This window comes from Elgaria multicarinata, chromosome 6 (assembly GCF_023053635.1).
Source record: "Elgaria multicarinata webbii isolate HBS135686 ecotype San Diego chromosome 6, rElgMul1.1.pri, whole genome shotgun sequence".
Lineage (NCBI taxonomy): Eukaryota > Metazoa > Chordata > Lepidosauria > Squamata > Anguidae > Elgaria > Elgaria multicarinata.
Window position 1 is genome coordinate 88,558,979 of NC_086176.1, and position 20,163 is coordinate 88,579,141.

The 20,163-nt window shown below is 40.2% G+C and overlaps 1 protein-coding gene across 1 annotated transcript in view; it reads right to left on the bottom strand.

The window, feature by feature from the left end:
- The window catches only part of CWC27 (CWC27 spliceosome associated cyclophilin), a 119,574-nt gene that overhangs the window by 88,856 nt on the left and 10,555 nt on the right, over positions 1–20,163 (bottom strand). Inside the window, exons 6-10 of the mRNA XM_063128013.1 lie at positions 18,741–18,844; positions 16,735–16,804; positions 14,754–14,833; positions 13,004–13,037; positions 11,463–11,614 (exon numbers count right to left, since the gene is read on the bottom strand). Coding sequence (XP_062984083.1) covers positions 11,463–11,614; positions 13,004–13,037; positions 14,754–14,833; positions 16,735–16,804; positions 18,741–18,844 — 440 coding nt within the window. The remainder of the gene's footprint in view (positions 1–11,462; positions 11,615–13,003; positions 13,038–14,753; positions 14,834–16,734; positions 16,805–18,740; positions 18,845–20,163) is intronic.

The window sequence follows — 20,163 nt, forward strand, 5'->3', positions numbered from 1 at the left end:
ATTGCATTGGTGTAAGTGACCTCTAGCGCAGCACTAATAGCATTTGTTGATGTGATAGATTTTCAGGGGAAACTCATCATGCCAGCAAATGCTACTGGTGTTGAGCTAGAGGCTGCTTAAACCAGTGCAACATAATTTAGGTTAGTAGTAGTGTTGAATTGGATACTGCCCATTGCCTAACGCCATAATATTCATCAATCAACAATAAACAGATTGCCAAGGAATCAGAACACTGAATAGAGCCATTAAAAAGAAACAAGCTGTATCACTTCTGCTAGCCCCAAAAGTTTTGCAGTACTTTTTTTAAAAGCCAGAAGGTCATTCCCAAGATAATAACCAAAAGGTTACTCACCATTGGTTCTATCCAAACATTGGATGATTCTTAAAGAACAAGCTTGGGCACATCTATGGGTTTAGGCATACCCAGTAGGGATTTATTTACTTTTTCTAAGGGATTATTAGGTAAGGGATTAAAAACAAAACTGACAGCATTGTAGTCCTTTTATACAAATCTTCGTTGCAACCCCATTTGGAATACCATGTACAGTTCTAGTCATCGCACCTCAACACAGCTGGAAAAGGTGCTGAATCGGGCAGCCAAAATTATACAATTTCATAGATGATCAATAGTTATTAGTCATAATGGCTAAATTTATTGGGCAGCAGTTGGGAAGAAGGGCTACTACCTTTAAACTCTGCTTGTGGACTTCCTGGAGGCATCTGCTTGGCTTTGGTAAGGAATAAGATGCCAGAGTGGATGGACCTTTGGTGTGATCCATCTGGGCTCATACTTAAGTTGTTTTCTTTGAACAGCACCACCCCTTGCTGAATCAACTTTTTTGGAGGAACTCCACCCAGTTTCACAAATGGCTTGCCATATCGGCACAGGGGACTGCTAACGAAGAACCACATGTCCCAACCTCCCTTGCGGACACAGAATTTGTTGTAAAGTCTGGATTACAGCTATAAATAATAAATGGTTAAGCCATGCCAAAAGGAGGATGGGGGCCAAAACAGACTTTTCGGTTGTGGCACCCCAGTTTTGGAATGCTCTCCCAATGCAGAATGTGGACGCTTTTGCGTACCACCTTTTATTTGCCAAGACCTTTCAGATGTTTAAATGCTGGCTTGTTGTCCTGGGTTGTTTAACCTGTTAGCATATTCTGGAAGATCCATCCTATTTTGTTGTTTTATTGTATTTTTAAGTCTATCATTAGCTGAGCTGAGACCCCTGGGCTGAACAGAGTGGTATATATTTCTCAAACCAATAGGAGAACTGAAACAGCAGAAATGAAATAAAAGGGTTAAAAAGAAAGGGAGGGGAGAGTGTCCATGAGGGAACCTGGAACTCAAATAACCCACCATCTCCTCTTTTTATTTACTCTAGTTGTATGTTAATCTTTTCCCCCTTCCCTTTTGTCCATCTTATTTGTTAGTGCTTCAGCCTGGGGATTATCCTTCTGTCCTGTATTTGTACAGTGGCTAGCAAAACAATGTGGCCTTCAGCCCCTTGGTGCCATCACAATACGATAATGAACACTGCATCTAATTGATTCTGGAGGACAACACAGGAAGCATGACCCAGAGTAAAGCCTGTTTCCGTACCCCCTTCCCCCCCCCACACACATAAACAAAGAAAAACAACCTTTCATTACAGAGTATCACATCCTCGATCTTCCCAAGCAACTCAAACCTAAATAATGCAAAGTTTAAAGATCAGTTAAAGTCACACCCTGAAGGCCAAATGAAGAGAGCTAGCCTGCAGGTCACCCTACAGTGTATGCTAACTAGAAAGAAAGCACTTTCGAATCAATAAAAGACATTAATCTAGAATAAACACAAGTGATCTGGAAACACTGCAGAGAAAATGTATTTTAGAGACCATTCTTCTAATATTCCTAGCAAACATTCCAAGAGAGTATTTTAAATATAGTATATACACAATAATGTCCTGTATGTAAAATAAGTCATATAACACTGAGAGATAAAATGCCAAAACATTATACAATTATTATTTTTGGCACTATAGTAGTATTTTTCTTTTTCTCATTCTTTTCCTCCTACTCCCATCTTAAACAGCCTTGAACTGTTGGTTTAAAAGCGATTTAATAGTGCCTGGCATCACTAAATAAGGACTGAATAGTAATAGCAGATGCAGTACCATTACACTACTGTTAAAAATACTACAGAGAGGTATGGACTTGGGAAGAGGTGAACATTCTAATTATTCAACTCACTTGGGCTCTTTCTAGTATAATGATACAATACTATTTTAACCTAACCAGCAATCCAGACACACAAGCGCTCAAGTTTTCCTAACATTGGATCTGGGAGGGCAAGCACTGCCTCAGAAAAGATAGCAAAAGAAGGACAATTGTGTGCACAGAGCAGAGCTGCTGGATTATAATCTCACATTTTATAGTATCTGATTAGATCTGATTAGAAACCGATTAATATCCAATTAGAATATATCCAAATTTAATCAATCAAACCTAAATGCCTTTTTTCCAGAGGGGCACATAAGTTTCAGAGAAAGTGTAATTGAAATGTAATGGGATTTCCATCCTCAGATACACTCATGTATGTGGGAGTAAGCTCCATTGATCACAGTGGGTCTTATTTCTGACTAAACATGCATAGGGTTGTTCTGCACACACCCTTCGCGATGTTCTGTTATTAGCAAGATTGTTGCTTTTCAAGTGGCTGATCACACACGCCGGTAACACAAGTCTAAAGTCATTTGACCAAGCTCTATGTGCCTGGGTCTTTGCGGAGAACACCTGACTGTCACAAGGTATTATTGGTGTGAGGCATAGGGTTCATAGAATCATAGAATAGTAGAGTTGGAAGGGGCCTATAAGGCTGTTGAGTCCAACCCCCTGCTCATTCTGCTTCTTCTCCACAAAAATTGAGCATAGGTCCCAGTGAGCATAAGAACCAAAACATCTTCATGCGAAAGTTGCCTAACTATTCAGAACCTATTATTATTATTATTATTATTAACTGATCAATGAGCCCACCAAGCCTCCACCAAGAAAAGGTTATGTGTGACAACAACAAAATACCACATACAGATGAAATAATGGCCACATGTTTCAAGTTTTGAAAGAAATTGAAATAATAAACATTTTGAAAACACAGCTAGTGACTTCATACAGCGTAAAATGGGAAAAACACTGTCATATTTTATAAATATAATCAGCCCACAAACATGAGTGAGGTAAAATACACTCAAGCCCAGTCCAAACAAATTGGGTTACGCAGGATAATCCTTACTAACAAGATTAAATATGCTTTTCCATTTATGTTCATGCTTTAGCAAACGTAAAAGGGAAAAACACATTAATTCTTTAATGACTACTGGAAATTAACAGCGAGCTTGAGCAATACAGAACTTTTTAAAAAGAACTCAAAAACTTCCTTACCACTGGTTGATTGACATAGCCCTTACTAAGAACTATTTGGGGCTGTTCAGACATTATCTTCCTTGCCCATCATGTCAAACACACACCTTTGCCTGTGGGGATATCAAAAATTGGTCTGCCATTATACTTCTTGCTCTCGCCCCATCACTGTGCATAGAAATGAATGCTCAAACCCAAAAGTCCTGTGGTTATTTGAACATGGGAGCTTTATACTTTCTGTCTGACAACCACTCTACTCTGCTGATCTGTTTGAATCCTTTTGGTTCAGTGAGCCAAAATACCACATACTTAATACCACAGCTCCTTGCAACAACAGCCTAAGGGTGCAATCCTAGTGTGGTGTAGTGGTTATTGTTGGACTGGGACTTGGGAGATCCAGGTTCTAGTCTTCACTAATCCATGAAGCTCATGGGGTGACTTTGGGCTAGTCACTAACTCTCAGCCTAACCCTCCTTTCAGGGTTGTTGTGAGAATAAAATGGAGAGGATGAGGACCACGTGAGCTGCCTTGGGTTCCTTACAAGAAGGGGAAATGGTGGGATATAAACGTAATAACAACAACAATAATTTTAAAAATCCCATGCAAGTTTAGACAGAAAAAAGCCTATAAATCACAGTATTCCCCAGCCAGCCATTTAGGACATTTCTATATCATCCATTAGCTGAAGCTCTCTGAACAAAACAAACTTAAAACCATAAAATACAAAAATATAGTAAGAATCATAAAATACAAAAATATAGTAAGAACCAAGATTGCAGCAATGCAAAGATCTAAAAACACTCTAGTATGGTTTCTAAAACTGAAGGGCCAAAAAGCCTGGGAAAATAAAAAGGTCTTCACCTGGCACAGAAAAGACCACAACATAGGCACCAGGCGAGCCTCTCTGGGGAGAGCATTCTACAACTGAGGTGCTACCACTGAAAAGCTCCTCTCCTTATTAGTCACTTCATTTGGTGAGGGCACCCAGAGAAGGGCCTCTGACAATGATCTTAGGGTTCCAGCAAGTACATTTAGGAGACGATCCTACAGGTAACCTGGCTCTAAGTCATTTAGGGCTTGTATGTTAACACCAGCACTTTGAATGTCTATTTATTTATTTAGTACATTTCCATACTGCCCCAAAGCTAAAGCTCTCTGGGCAGCTTACAACTTGAGCCTAGAAACAGATTGGCAGCCAGTACAGATCATAAAGCACTGCCATAATTCGATCGTATCGGCCAGTCCCAGTTAATACCTCACTGCCCTATTTTGGACCAGCTGAAGTTTCAGGACCCTTGTCAAAGGCAGCTCCTTTAAAAAAAATTTTTTTTGGCAGTTTTTAATAACTATGCCACTAACTTGCTTCCCAAATTTATTAAAGTCGCCGATTAAAACTTATCAAGATTGTTTACATGTTTAATAGGTCCCACCTATTAAATCAACTAAAGCTTTAGTTGATTAACCTACCAATTAATGGTTGCAGTCTTACTTTACAGAGCTCTAAAGAAATGTGAGGCATGCGTTCCTCTGCGGAGTGTTTATAGTCTTGCAAATATTATGCTAAGAAGTGCAAAGCCTCGAGTCCCTTTATTCTATCATCTGTTGTTAGCAATCAGCAGCTCCCTGCTCTTACGTACTTTAATTCAGATGTGAACTTTGAGACTGCCATATAAACAAACAGAATGGAGACTCAAGCCAGGGGCTGCCCATAAATGTATGGCATGTGAGCTCCACCTACAGGACAAAGACTGGAATTAAAGTTTTAAGGGAGCATCCCATTAAAAAGAACCCCAATTTTGAATTTATTTATTACTAACACTTATATGCCTCTTAATATAATAAATTCTCTAAGGAGTTCACATATAAACATTAAGAGACATATTTAAAACAATTTCAAGAGCAGTAACAATACAAATCACATTTAAAATGCACTATTAAAACCAGTTCCAAGTACAATAATACGAGGAGCAGTAAGATTAATTGCCATTAATTACAAACCAGGGAAAGCCTGGATAAACAAGTGCATTTTCCGGAGGCATTTGAAACATACATTTTCTGCCTCCTGAACTGCATGGGGGAGGGTTTTCCAGAGGGTGGGCACTGGCTCCGAGAAGGCACATCCATGCAATATTACGTGGCAACATTCTGTTGCTTGCAGAACAACCAGCAAGGCCTCCTCTGAAGACCTTAAAAGATCGGCCGGGGGAAGGTGGTCTGCTAGATATCCTGGTCCCAAGTTGTTTAGGGCTTTGTATGACGGTAACGGAACCTTGAACTCGGCTTGGCAGCTAATAGGCATCCGGTGTAGTTCTTTTAACATGAGCACCCAAGCTTCTGTATTAGCTGCAGTTTCTGAACCAAGCACAAGGGCAGCCCCACACAGAGTGCATTACAATAGTCTAATTGTGAGGTTACCAGTGCATGGATCACTGGGACTAGGCTGTCCCTATCCAGGAATGGCTGTAGTTGGCACACCCCAACCGAAGATGGTAAGGGGCACTCCAGGCCACTGAGGTCACCCGGGCCTCCAGTGACAAAGCTGGATCCAGGAGTACCCCCAAATCATGTATTTGCTCCTTCAGAGGGAGGGGAACCCCATCCAAAACAGGCAAACAGCCTAATTTCTGGACCTGGGAGTCTCTGTTTTATCAGGATTCAGCTAATCAGGATCCAAGCCATAACTGCATCCAGGCACCAGTGCAGAATGTGCACAGCCTCTCCTGATTCTTATGCCACAGAGAAATAGAGGTGGGTGTCACCTTATCCCAAACCTCCTAACAAGCGCCCCCAATGACTTCATATTGATATTAAATGACATTGGGGGCAAGATGGTGCATGTACCCCTCAGTTCAGGAACTGAGGTGCTGTCACCCAATGTTAATTCTCTAGAAACAACCTGAAACAAGAATCAAACCATTGTAGTATAGTGCCTCAAACTTCAGATTCATGGAGATGGTCCAGGAGATACCATGGTCAACAGCTACTGAGAGATCAAGAAGTAGTAACAGGGTCACAATCCCCATGTCCCTCTCCCAAGGAAGGTAATCCATTAGGGTGACCAAGGTCGATTATGTTCCAAAACTGAGCCTGAACCCAGACTGGAAGGGATCCTGATAATCTGTCCTTCGCAACTAAAACGGATTGCATCTACTTTGTAGAAATACAAAATGTAGTGTGAATTCACTCACAATTCTTAGCAATGTAGAAAGGCGTGTTTGAACAGTCATATCAAAACAAGGGATTTTTTTTTGTATCTGAAATTTACCGTTTAGACCAGTATAACATACTTGATGTAAATGTAAATATAAACTATTATTCCAAATGAAGTACTCTAACTTTCAACACTCTGCTTGCTGATCTAACTTTCACATGAAATGAAAACGTTGATAGTTATCAGATGTTTCACGAAACATTCCCAGAAACTCCCACTGAAGTCATGCACTAAGGATTTCATTCCATGACTGTTGACACCCCAGATCCATGAATCACTGCATGCTTTGATGAACACAAGCCTGAATCAGCATCCTCAAAACTCTCTCTGGAGAATATGCCATGTCACCAACATCCAGCACATCTGCGTAAAGCAAGAATCATCTTGAAGTAAGATGATATGTTCAAGTTCAATTCCCCTTTTCTACAATTACTAAATGAAGCCTGTAGTAAATTGTGTTAAGCATTTAAATTCAAAGTAAAACAGACCTTAAAAGCTTGCAAGAGTAATTGAATTGTTTACTTTGACATGTCTGAAACTAGCCCAGTATTTAATGAAATGCTAAATGCTGAAGACATCCGGGAAAGGAGAGGACATTAATTAGATACATACAAGAGAAATGTTTTAGAGGATGATTTGTAGTGCTGATTGAGACTTCTATGCAGCCATGAATGGATCCTTCAAACTTTCTTCACTTGAGTTGAAGAATGGACTACCAGGTTGGCAAAATAGGACCCAGCAGCTCCCAGGCAAATTTATAATTTCTTTAGGCCAAGTGATTGCACTTTATGTCCCTGAGGCTAAAACATTGCTAAAGCTAAGTAGGGATGAATTTGAACAGATTCTTGGATGGGATCCTACTGCAAATGCCATGTAAGAGGGTTGAGAAATATGACACATCTTTAATAGACTATGTGATCCTACAACAGATCCCTTAATTATGAAAGCCAAACTGGAAAATAAAACAAATTTAAATAGATTATATATTGTCAAGCAGAGCTAGCAAACCAGAATAGTAAAGAAATCATTTGGGGAGGAGGGAACACATAACATGCAAGCACGTATATCTTTACTTCTTTTTTCTGGAAACAAAAAATGCAGGCTTTTCCCCAGTTAAAAAACAGGGGCCCAGGCTGCTTTTCTCTTTGGGGAGTGAAAGATATAGGGCACATCTACACCTAGGGAGGGGGAGGAGTATCTTGTGTTATGTGATCGCGAGATCCTCCCCTGGATTCACATGTGGCACACAATTTCTGGGGAGGAAGCAGGATGTTGTGGCCACCATTTTTTTGTGGGGGAAGCAGCAAGGCCGGTCGCGCAAAAGCGAGTCCCCGCTCCAACGAAAAGTAAGGAAAAAAAACCTTCCCCCCCTTGAAATTGACCTCTAAACCCCCTTCCTGCCATCCCAGGGGTGGCAAAATTGCTGCCACCCCCTCCCCTGATGGGCACAGAGCCGCGCCACGTGGTTCCATGCCCATTTCTAGTGCTGTGCTTACTCATGAGTAAGCAGGCACTGGGCAGGATGGGCGCCCACACCTCCCGCAGTTTCGAGATGATCCCAGAACCATGGGGAAAATCAGGATAATTGGGAAACCAGTTATCCTGGGAAAATGGAGTGGTTGTCCTTGGTGGCTTCCAGGATCCCCTATAAGTCATGTGGATGCAGGGGACATGTTGTAAGTCATGTTGACCTAGGGACAACCCTGAGATAAAAGTCTTGCGTAGACATGCCCATAGTAGCCTGCATTTTCCCCCATCACTGGACGAGGGACATAGGAAGGAGCTTGGTATGTGTGAGATTTTGAGCAGAAAAAATAGCTAGTAAGGAAAAGATTTAAGAGTTCCATCTCCAACCTGCTGTTCTTCTACACTTGACAGTTGCCTCCAAGACTGCTTTTCATTTAAAAAAAGAAAACAAACAAAAAAAAGAGCGGAAGTCAGGAGGAAGTTACAGGCATGGGGTTGTAACTGCTAGCTTGGTCCTGGATTTCTATTTACAGTTACACTGGTGCTCAGAAAAAACAGGGTTGCAACCAGCAGAGAAAGAAAAACCTTGCTAAAGCAGTAGGAATGGAAAAAAACTCATCAGTGTGGTGTACTGGCTAAAGTGTTGGACTGGGAGTCGAGAGATCCGGGTTCTAGTTCCCACTTGGCCATGGAGACCCACTGGGTGACTTTGGGCCAGTCACAGACTCTCAGCCCAGCCTACCTCAAAGGGTTGTTGTTGTGAGGATAAAATGGAGAGGAGGAGGATTATGTATGCTACCTTATTTATTTATTTAAGCATTTTTATGCCGCCATTCAGCCAAAAATGGCTCTCACGGCGGCTCACAAAAGTATTTCTTGACAGTCCCTGCCCACAGGCTTACAATCTAATTTAAATTACCTTTATCTAAATTACCTTGGGTTCCTTGGAGGAAAAAAGGCAGGATATAAATGCAATAATAAATAAATAGTAAATCAATGAATGAAAAATCAATCTGAGTTTGTTAATGGCTCTGTACAGTAACCTTTATCAAGGCCTCCATCAGCAGTCTATCAGAATCAGGAAAAGGGTTTCTTTCCCCCAGTATCTGAGAAGAAACAACTTGCCTCCTTAAAAGTGAATAAATGTTCACAATCAGATGAGGCAATCAAATATGTGGCCTGGGAAAAATGTTAAAGTAAACTTAGGCACTGTAGGGGGACGTAGTTCTCATAGGATAATTTGTGCTTCCATGTCAGGGGACCACTACCAAATTTGAAGCAAAGGAAAGATTTCATATCTGGAGAGATCTCTTGTCAGTTTGGGGAGGGAACATCACTATCCTCTTATAGCACAGATAATATATTTAACTTACTACAAAAGCATCTGGAATTGGTTCACTCAACCTATATTCATGTACTACAGATAGTTCACGCATAGTTTCCATACCGGACCAGAAAGAAGAAATTAGCTAGTAATAGTAAGTCACCGCAATGGATGGTTGAGAAATCACAGGCATACTTATTATTTTTTACATAGATTTATATACTGCTTTCTAGTAAACATTCAAAGTGGTTGATAGGAATAATAAAACATAACATATAGCAATAAAATAATCACTGGCCAATTACAACCGTACTGGCTGGGTCTCGCTTGCAGAAAATCCACATGAAGAGCTATGGCTTGAGATGTCTAAAGATGAGCACCTGTCTAATGTCAATGGGCGGGCATTTCAGAAGTCAGGTGCTGCAAGACTGAATACTCTGTTATAGGTAATCCTGAGGCGAACCTCAGAAGAATGCAGCACCATCAGCAGAGCTCCTCCTAAGGATTGTAATGTCAGAAACATGCAATGGTAGAATAAAGACTATTGAACAGAACTTCACATTTCTGAGTATTAGTGTTAAATAGTATAACCTCTTCTAGGAAGCAGAAGTATATTTTAGACACTCTGCAATATGATGTATCAACTCAAAGTAACGAAGGAGCAGAGACGTTTACAATTTGCATTGCTTTGTGGATTATATTGTACATGTGATTACGGTGGAAGAAAATGTACGTTGGTACTTTTTTGTCTAGTTAACGGCCCACACTTGTGACCTAAGTTTGAAAACCAATCACCAGAAGAATATGAAACATCTTAGTGGAACTGGTACAAACAAAAGGACAACAGATTTCTAGGCTTTATCCAGTGTCTATTCTGTGAGCCAGACAGACACAAAATCAACTCATTAACCTTCTAAACATACAAAAAACCAAAAGTTGCGTGTTGCCACTCTTTTACAACATTTCACAAAGAGACGTCAATTCTAGGCCATGTTTTAAGCAAATAATATTTGACTGCTTGGTGACCAAAAGATACTGTGCCAAGAGCTGTGGCCATGCTAAGAAGGCCTTGCTTTATTTCACAGTATGTTGTACATTTCTATCAGAGCTATGTTCTAAGGCGATATGGCTGCCTCACCCAACCTGGTGCCCTCCAGATATTCTGGTCTACAACTCCCATTGGCAATGCCAGCTGAGACTGATGGGACTTGAAGTCCAAAACATCTAGAAGGCACATGGTTGGGGAAGACTGGATTACAGAGACTTTTCAACACATGCAGATATGTAGAGAGGCTTACGCAAATTGTACTGTGGCATTCAATACCAATTAGATAGAATAAACCCTTCCTACTGAGAACTGCCTAAGCACGGACCCTAATGCATTGGATTAGTAAGACCAAATACCAGACATAGAGTCTTGCACTAACAAAACTGAGTCCCAGGGGCTCCACTCTATCTCCACTGTGTCCAAAAGTATTATGATATTGTGTGTATGATGAAGGTGGCAGCTGTTAGTCATTAAATAGCACATTCCCATTCTGCTGCTCCAATAGGACATCCTGGAACATCTCACAACAGCACTGTGAATGGTATACTAAGCCACACCCTGAAAGATTTTCTGCTGAAGCAGTAATTCAGAGATCTGGTCCTGAAGTCTCATGACTTTTGTCAGCTAACAGCTTATAAATAAGAAAAACATCACCACAGGGGACGACATTATGACAGTGCTTTGTACAACACACAGGGTAAATGAGCATTTTGTCATCAAGGTCAGAGATGTTCAGATTTTTGCTAATTATTACATTATAAGAATGGTATAAAAATAAAAGTGTATATTTATATAAATATATTCAGTAGTTATCTAAAAAGATTTATAAGATGAGTAGGTAAAAGAATGAAAGTATGAAAAGAGGCTCCTCTAAATATCAAACAAAAAATATTCTGACGAGCAAACTTAAGGGCATGTCACTTAACATTTTATTAAAATAGTAAGAGTATGATATTTAAAAGGTTACTCTACTATAGTCCAATAAGTTCAAAATAATGTATTACTCACCTACGGCTACTTTTTGTCTCTGTTTCCACATCTTTAGCTGTTTTTTTTGCAGTTAAACTGGTATCTTTCTTTAACTTTTTCATAATGCGTTCTTTCATTTGATGTTTTTCATCACTATCATCATCTTCATCACAGGATCCATCCTCTTCCTCCTAAGCAATCAGGTTGTTAGAATATTCATTAACTTTTGTTCATACATATACACACACACACACACATATCTATATATATGCTTCAATTAGAAACATGAGATATTTATATGAAGAAAAGAAATAATTCTTTTTTTTATAAGCTCTCCTCAAGAAGGAGTCAAAACTCCTGTCTAGGAATTTTATGTTGTGACTAAATGCCGTTGCTTCTTCTCTCGAAATACTTTCTCCCAACGTTCAAATGCCTTTCAGCTTGAATTGGTTCAAGGCAATATTTGCACTGGATGTTTCTTATCACTATCACTTCCACCTTCTTAATCCTCAATCCAGTGCAGACATTCAAATTATATGGGAAATTGGGACTGTGCTGGAGATTTGAGTTTGGAAATAGTGAGGTGTACTTTATGCCTGTAGGCCCCTACACAAATATGGAGCCCAACAGCACAAGATCTACATCAGGGGCACTTTCCTTGCTGAAAACCAAGGTGCCGTAACTCTCCCGCTTTTAAAAGGATATTAAACACATTTTCTTATGGAAGCGGGAACTGTTGTGAAATCAGCTTCTGTTAGTGCTGAAAACTGTGGGTTCAAAGGAGTTGTTTTGTGTGCTGGGACTCAGGCCTCACCTCTTCCTTGTACTCAGCCTTTTGGGTAGGTTACTTATCTTATGCCATTATGTGGCGGCCATTTTGTAGTGGTGCCGGGACAGTCTTTCAAATTGCCAAATGTGTCCACGGGCCAAAAAAGCTTGTCTACGCCTGATCTAGATGTACAGATCATGCAAATGGGACCTACATATATAGAACCCACTATGCGCAGATCTTTATGCAAACATTGGGTGGAGAGAGGCAGGCAGTGCACGGGGATGGTGAAGGGGGTGGAACAGCGCAATCCCGATTCATCATGGCATGCAGGATTTGAGCATGTGCTCTCCTTTGTGAGCATTTTAAAATTAAACCATTTTTATTCCATGTATTTCACATGGGCTCAGAACAGCTAACTCTAGTCATGGTTCTGGTTTTGACCTTTAAAGTCTTAACCCAAGGTTTTTGGAAACAAGAATATCTTAAGAACCACTTCCAACCACTAGTCATAAACAAAGATAAAGAATAACAATCAGATGGGGCAAAATCCAACATTCTACATGGACTTCTGCTCTTGAGGGTCCTCCCAACCTTCTGAACCAGATTTTGTGGGCATGCAGGAGGTTTGAGGGGTGAATGGGAAACTGCCCACAACCTGTTCTGCTGACAGAGTGGTTAATTCGATGCCAACCATAGCTCAACAGCTGATACACCAAAAAAAGTCATACCTGTACACACATGACTTTCTTGCAAAGATTATAACTGCACAATAAAATGGGCTCCATATGGATGTAGAAATGCAACTCACCTCATCCGAGTTATCATTTTCATTTGTTTTTTCACTGAAAGGCAAGACAACTTATGTAAGTAGATTCTTCTCTATTAAATAACCTGAATAATATCAAAACTACATTCAAAAGAAGTCTACAAATACAAACTTACATAAAACATTTTCAATCAGGTCCCAGATATGTCTTGCTGTTGCTTGTTAGAACCTTTTCAGATATATGTTATTGGTGCGTATGCTGTCTGTTTATATGTTTGAATGTAATGGCTTTACACTTTCTGTAATGTATTTTAATGGCTTTTAAGAGCTTTGGCTATTGGGTGGTATAGATATATAAAAAATGAATGTATGAATCGGAGTTCTACACATCTACATATGTACCTTGCTCATCAGAAACACAGAGAGGAACAAGGATGCAAAAGATTTAGAGAATATTAGTACCCAGGACTGAGATAACCTTTCCTCCTTTAGTCCACCTACTTTAATCCACCTACTTACTAGCCCATATACCACTTTCATAGTGCAAGATGGAGATCCTCTTCCATCTCAGATCCTGTTCTTCCTTTAAAGATGAAATTGCCTTCCAAAATTTATCTCTGCCCTCTCTTCTTTCCTGGTCCTCCCAATGGTATCCCATCAGCCATTGCTGCAGAAAAACAATCATGGCGGCTCTCCTAGAGTGGCACTCACCACACAACATGCAACACAAAGGTTGTGCAGGAACTCTCCTCTGCATAGTGTGAATAGTCTGCATAGAGTGTTTTCCCAAAAAACCTCCATCGTTGCATGGAGTTTTCCCACCAGACAACACATTTCTCACCAGTAGTGTAAAAGCTCCACCATGGAGTTCTAAAACCACCATTGAAAAATGTGTTGTCTGAGACAGCCTTTCCCAACCTGGTGTACCCCATATGAGTTGGACAACAAACCCCCATCCTCCTCAGCCAACGTGACCATGTTGGGAAAGGCTTGCATATTTGCATCCTCTGCACTGAGTACACAGGCCCAAGGCAATCAGGGTACCATTTCTCATGTTTGGAGGCTCTTGTCTGTAATTCCTCACTCCATCTTAGCTTAAGAGCTGAAAGCAATAATACACGATCATCTCAAACCCAAAGAACAGAACTAGGCAAGTATATAGATAGTTATCTCTTTATGGTATAGTAGCAAATGGAGCAGGCACATACATGGGCAGTTCGCAAAACATGCTAGCACACACTCACTGGATGAGTTTGTGTTGTTTTGAACTGTGGATTGTTTGTTGAACCTTGAGTTATCATGTTGTCTGAATGCAGCCAAGGTGGCTTATTAACCATGCAGTGAGGCTTATTTTCTTGAACAAGCCAACTTGAGAACCCATGGTTTGTTGTTGGTTTGTTCAGGGTAGTTAACAAGCTCCTTTCAGACAACATGATAACCCACTTTGCGGAAAATGTGCTGTGTTCAGACAACACAATAACATATGGTTCAACAAAAAACCCACAGTTCAAAACAACCCATGCTTAACCACCGAGTGTGGGTTAGCATGTTTAGGATAGCCCCATAGAGACGACAATAGAGATCCCACATATCTAAGCTGACACAGGTGCTGATCAGCAAGTATTTATTGTTATTTTTTAATGTGATTTATATCCCACTCTTCCTCACAAAGAGCCCAGGGTGGCTAGCAACCAATATAAAAACCATATAAACAACATTAAAATCATGACTCTTAACTTCACAAATGTAATAAAATACTATAAAACCATCAACACAATCAATATATATTAACCTTTCAATGGCAGGAACTGAGCTCAGATGTGGATCATCTTTCAATAAGTCATGACTGCTTTTGCTTTTTCCTTTCATACTCTGAAATTAAAAGTTTAAAAACATAGAGAAAAACGTGTTAGAAGTAATGGGGTCTGGGGAGAAAATATCCTCATTTTTACAACTCATTTATTAGTGAAGAAACATAGCATCTTCCCCCTGTACAGAGAAATTGTATGCCTTACATTTGTTCTTATTTATTTACTCAGAACATTTCTAATCCTGCTTTTCAACCCTCATAAGTCCACAAAACCGCTTTAAAAAAATTAATGGAAAACCATATCATAAACCAAGAATAAAAAATAAACATAAAAACTGGACTTCAGCAGTTAAATAAATCATGAATGTTGAATAAATTGAAGAAATCATGAAGGTGCCAGTTATATGCTCCATGCAACTTTCTCCTATTAATAGCCTGATGGCAACATTGTGAACCAATGTAGTTTCTAAGCAATTTTCAATAGTAATCCCACAAAGAGCATGTTACAATAATCTAATCTGGAAGACACCATATTTCTTGACAGAAAGATCTTTCTTCTCCAAGAAGGTGGCAAATCACCTTTAGCTGATAAAAAAGCACTCTTTAGCAACAGTCACCACCTGGATTTCCAGAAGTAAAGACTGTGTCCAAGAAGATACCCAAGCTATGCAGAGTCTTCAATGGGAGCAAAAAAACCCCATCCAGCATGGGCTATACAATAATCCCTAGATCAGAATCTTCTAATTGAAAACATATGTTGTCAAACTTTCGGATAAATGTTTATTGACACCTGAAAATCAATTGTTCAAGCAAAACAACATTTCAAAAATTCTGCTAACAAATACAAATTCAGTTAGGAATTCACAGGGCAGAGAGAAAGAGCATGAAAATGTCTGTTGGTTGGACAAATGTCAAGAATTGATCAAGAAGGTCATATATTAAACTGGGGTTACCAAGAGCCAATAAAAAGCTGGGGATGAAGCCAGTAATACACCTAATGTCTTCAACAATCCGGGCCAGCTTTCCCTTCTAAATACTGCAGAGGCCAGAGAAGGTTTCCAGTTCAAGAGAGGCTACTCCTGACATGAAGACCTGATTCAGATGGAACACTCCACTATAGTGTAGTATTACATGAATGGCTCTTAGGCTTGGGTCCTTCCCTTTCCACCCACCCCACACTTCTTTCTCATCCTCTAGCACAGCAGTGAGGATCCTGGAAGCGCTTGCCTTCATTTTCATCTAACCACAGTTTATTGTTACATTTAAACTCTAAACTTTGGTTAATCTTAACTATGGTTAAGGAAACAAAACAATATTACAAAACATGGCTTAAAGTTGGTTTGTTTCAATAAACCACAATTACGATTTAGGTTTCAGATGTAATAATAAACTGTGGTTCGTTAAAAACAGAAGCGAAACTGCCCAATCTCCTGCTCAGAGCTGGGTGCACCTGAAGCTCAATCAAATAATGCTAAACCTGGGATGGGCAACTTGTGGCCCTTTAGATGTTTTGTCCTACAATTACCATCATCCCTTACCATTGGCTATGCTGGCTAGAGCTGTTGAAAGTAATAGGCCAAAACACCTAAGGGGTCACAGGTTGCCCACCCATGTACTAAACCATAGCCAATTACAAACAAGATGTCCAAACAAGGCCAATTATATGGTATCCGTCCCCAAAATATTACTGGCCTGAATTAAGAACGACTATTAAACCTTCAAGTCTAACTGTGTAAGAGATCAAACTTTAAAATACTGCAACATTTATCAGGTCAAAGTTACAATAGATCTCTGTATTCATGTTTTATCTGAACTCACTGTATCTTGTATTTAGCATCGTATGTTGGCTCACAAAACTCAATAAAATGAAGGTTTGGATAGGAAAGCTGAACAATACATTTATTCAGCTAAACAAATGAAAAAGTTTTACAAAAGTATACAGGCAATCAGCCTGGATATTTACCTGACTAACTTTATTGACTTCTACTTCTTCCTCTTCAGCTTCTTCACCAAATGAAAGCAGTTTAAAATTTCTTCAAATACAAAAAGGAAAAAAACAAATTTTACTGGAAACTTGAAAGTTCAGAATTATTTTGAACAATATAGCCAATGCAAAGGGCTACAATTAAAAAAAAACCCTATCCAAGTGTATTTATAGAGCATTATTACCCTAGCCTTATATTGTGCATTTAAGTAATTTCAGAGGGCTGTTATCATCCAGAGGTGATACATGAATGAGATCTTGTTCCTGTTCCTCATCTGTCGGTTCCTCCTGCAAATTTCTCCGCGTTTTTTCAATGCTAAAAGAGCGACCCGCTAGATAGGAGGCAAACCAGTTATAGACAGAGCCACAAAGTCCAAGGTCATGAAGGGAATCTAAGAGAAGATCATGATCAACCGTGTCAAAGGCTGCAGTTAGATCAAGAAGAATAAGAACGGAATAATGGCCTTTAGACTTGGCAGTAAGGAGATCATTGGTGATCTTAGTAAGGGCTGTTTCAGTGGAATGCAAAGGACGGAATCCAGATTGAAAAGGATCCAGAGCAGATTTACTAGAAAGAAAGTCAAGACAACGAGAGTAGACCACACGCTCCAGGATCTTTGAAACAAAAGGCAACAAAGAGACAGGTCGGTAGTTAGACAGAGATAGCCTATCAAGAGTAGGTTTCTTGAGAATGGGAGAGACTGTAGCATGTTTAAAAGCAGAAGGAAATGAACCAGCATGTTGGCTAATGGCAGCTCGTCTTCCTCCTTTCCCCTTTCAGTAGGGGTTCCGTAAGGCTCGGTGCTTGGTCCGTTACTGTTTTCTTTATACATGTTGCCCTTGGGTAAGCTTATTCAATCTCATGGCCTCCAATATCATCTGTATGCCGATGATACACAATTATATCTCTCATCTCCGGAACTTTCTCCTGATGTTCACGATCGTATCTCAGCATGTCTCCCAGATATCTCAGCTTGGTTGCTTCATCGTCGTTTGAAACTTAATATGGCAAAGACTGAACTGCTTGTTTTTCCTCCTAAACCTTCTCCTCATCTCTCATTCTCTCTTACTGTCAATGATGTTACGCTTACTCCGGTCAAGGAAGCTCGTAGTCTTGGCTTTATATTCGACTCCTCGCTCTCCTTTACTCCTCATATTGAGGCAGTAGCTAAATCCTGTCATTTTTTCCTGTATAATATTGCCAGGATTTGATCATTTTTGTCTGTCTTTTCTGCCAAAATGCTTGTTCATGCACTGGTTATTTCTCGGTTGGACTACTGCAACCTTCTTCTCTCTGGCCTTCCTTCTTCTCACATCAGTCCGTTGGTTTCTGTCCACCACTCTGCCGCTAATATCATCTTCTTGGCTCGCCGCTCTGACCATGTAACTCCACTTCTGAAATCTCTTCATTGGCTTCTAATTCACTTCAGAATCCAATATAAACTTCTCCTGTTGACCTTCAAAGCTTTTCACGGTCTAGCTCCTTCCTCTCTCTCCTCTCTCATCTCACACTATTGCCCTGCTCATGCTCTTCGCTCCTCTGATGCCATGCTTCTCGCCTGCCCAAGGGTCTCTACTTCCCTTGCTCGGCTTCGCCCATTTTCTTCTGCTGCCCCTTACGCCTGGAATGCTCTTCCAGAACATCTGAGATCCACAAGTTCAATCGCAGCTTTTAAAGCTCAGCTAAAAACTTTTCTTTTTCCTAAAGCTTTTACAACTTGATGCTGTTGGGACTTTATACTGTTATACTGTTAGTTTTACCCTACCCTGCGCCTGTTTACCCTACCCAGTGCCTGTTTGCATTCTCTTCCCCTCCTTATCGCTCTACTATGATTTTAATAGAATGTAAGCCTATGCGGCAGGGTCTTGCTATTTACTGTTTTACGCTGTACAGCACCATGTACATAGATGGTGCTATATAAATAAATAATAATAATAATAATCTTAACTGAGCTTGTAGAAAGGAAGTAACAGGTTGTAATTACTTGGTGCCCTTGGATTTCATTTTCTTTACTTCTTCCACTGGTTTCTCATTCTTCAACTTTTTACTGGTTCTTGGAATTATGTCATCAAATGGATTAAATAAAACCTGCAAGGAAAATATTTTACAGACTTTAAGACTTTCCACAGTGAAAAGTGATCATTTTCAAAGCCACCCCATTGGTGCAACAAAGTAGAGTCCATCACAATCACAACCAGGAGCTCTGAATATGTGAAACTGCCATACATGCTGATGCAACGCAGGTAGTATGGTCAACTAGGACTTCGCAGCTCTCCAACATGTCAGGCAGTGGCATTTCCCCCTTGAATCTGGGACCTGATGCAGGCAAAGCACATGCCCTACTAGTAAACTATGGCCAGAGCTTTCTACAGGAATGGAATTGTACTGAGGGAAGTTCTGCCCATAGTTTTCTGGTAGGTTTGAGGTATTGGTATGTCCTTCAATTTTTTTATGTAGGGGTGGCTTACATAATGCAGAAAAAAATGCAATAATAAAAATGTATAAACCAACAAAAAGCAGATAGAAAAACAGCATAAAAACAAATCACAGGGGATTAAAACCTAACGATTAAAATAAGGCCTTTGTCTGACACCAACATGACATCAAAGTGAGTGCCAGGCAAGCTTCCCTGAGGAGAGCATTCCCACAACTGGCACCACGAGTGAGAAGGCTCTTTTCTCAGAACACAGAATAAGGCTTCTGGTGGTAACTTCACTATACTGCCAGGCTCCTATGAAGATAGTCGACAGTGCTGTGCCAGCAAAAGCCAGATGTGGCATCACCACAAGCTGTTACATGGGGCAGAGTGATGCAGGGAGGAACCATGCCAGAAACATAACCGGCAGTGACTCACTGATTCTGCACAATGCTTTGCTTACAAAATTGCTTAGATCCAATACAAATTGATCAGCATGGTTAAAACAGTGTCTATGCCCAGTGTTGGAAGGAAACTCTTGTCAAAGTTGCTTGAACTAATTATTATGTTCTTCAAGAGTTTGGATAGAGTGCTTGGGGCTTTGAAGGAAACCACATGCACACTGGATCTGGGCCCATCAGGTCTGATTCAATGCAGCAGAAATGAGCCTTGCGGGCCTTTGGCAAGGATCATCAATGCTTAAAACTGATGGTAAAATGGCCTAGCCTAAAAACAAACTACTATTGTCTAAGGAGGGCCCAGCCTGTTATAGACCAATATCAAACACACCTCTTTTAAGGGAAGTTAATCACGTATGCAGTAGGAGAGGAATTCCAACAATTCCCAAATAAAACATCTCTACTTGAGCCTTTTCAGTCAGGGTTCTGGACTGGCTATGGGACTGAGACATGGTAGTAGCCCTGGCAGGTAATCTTTACCTGGAATTCAACAGGGGGAATTCAACCTCCTGTTGATTCCAATTGACCTTTCA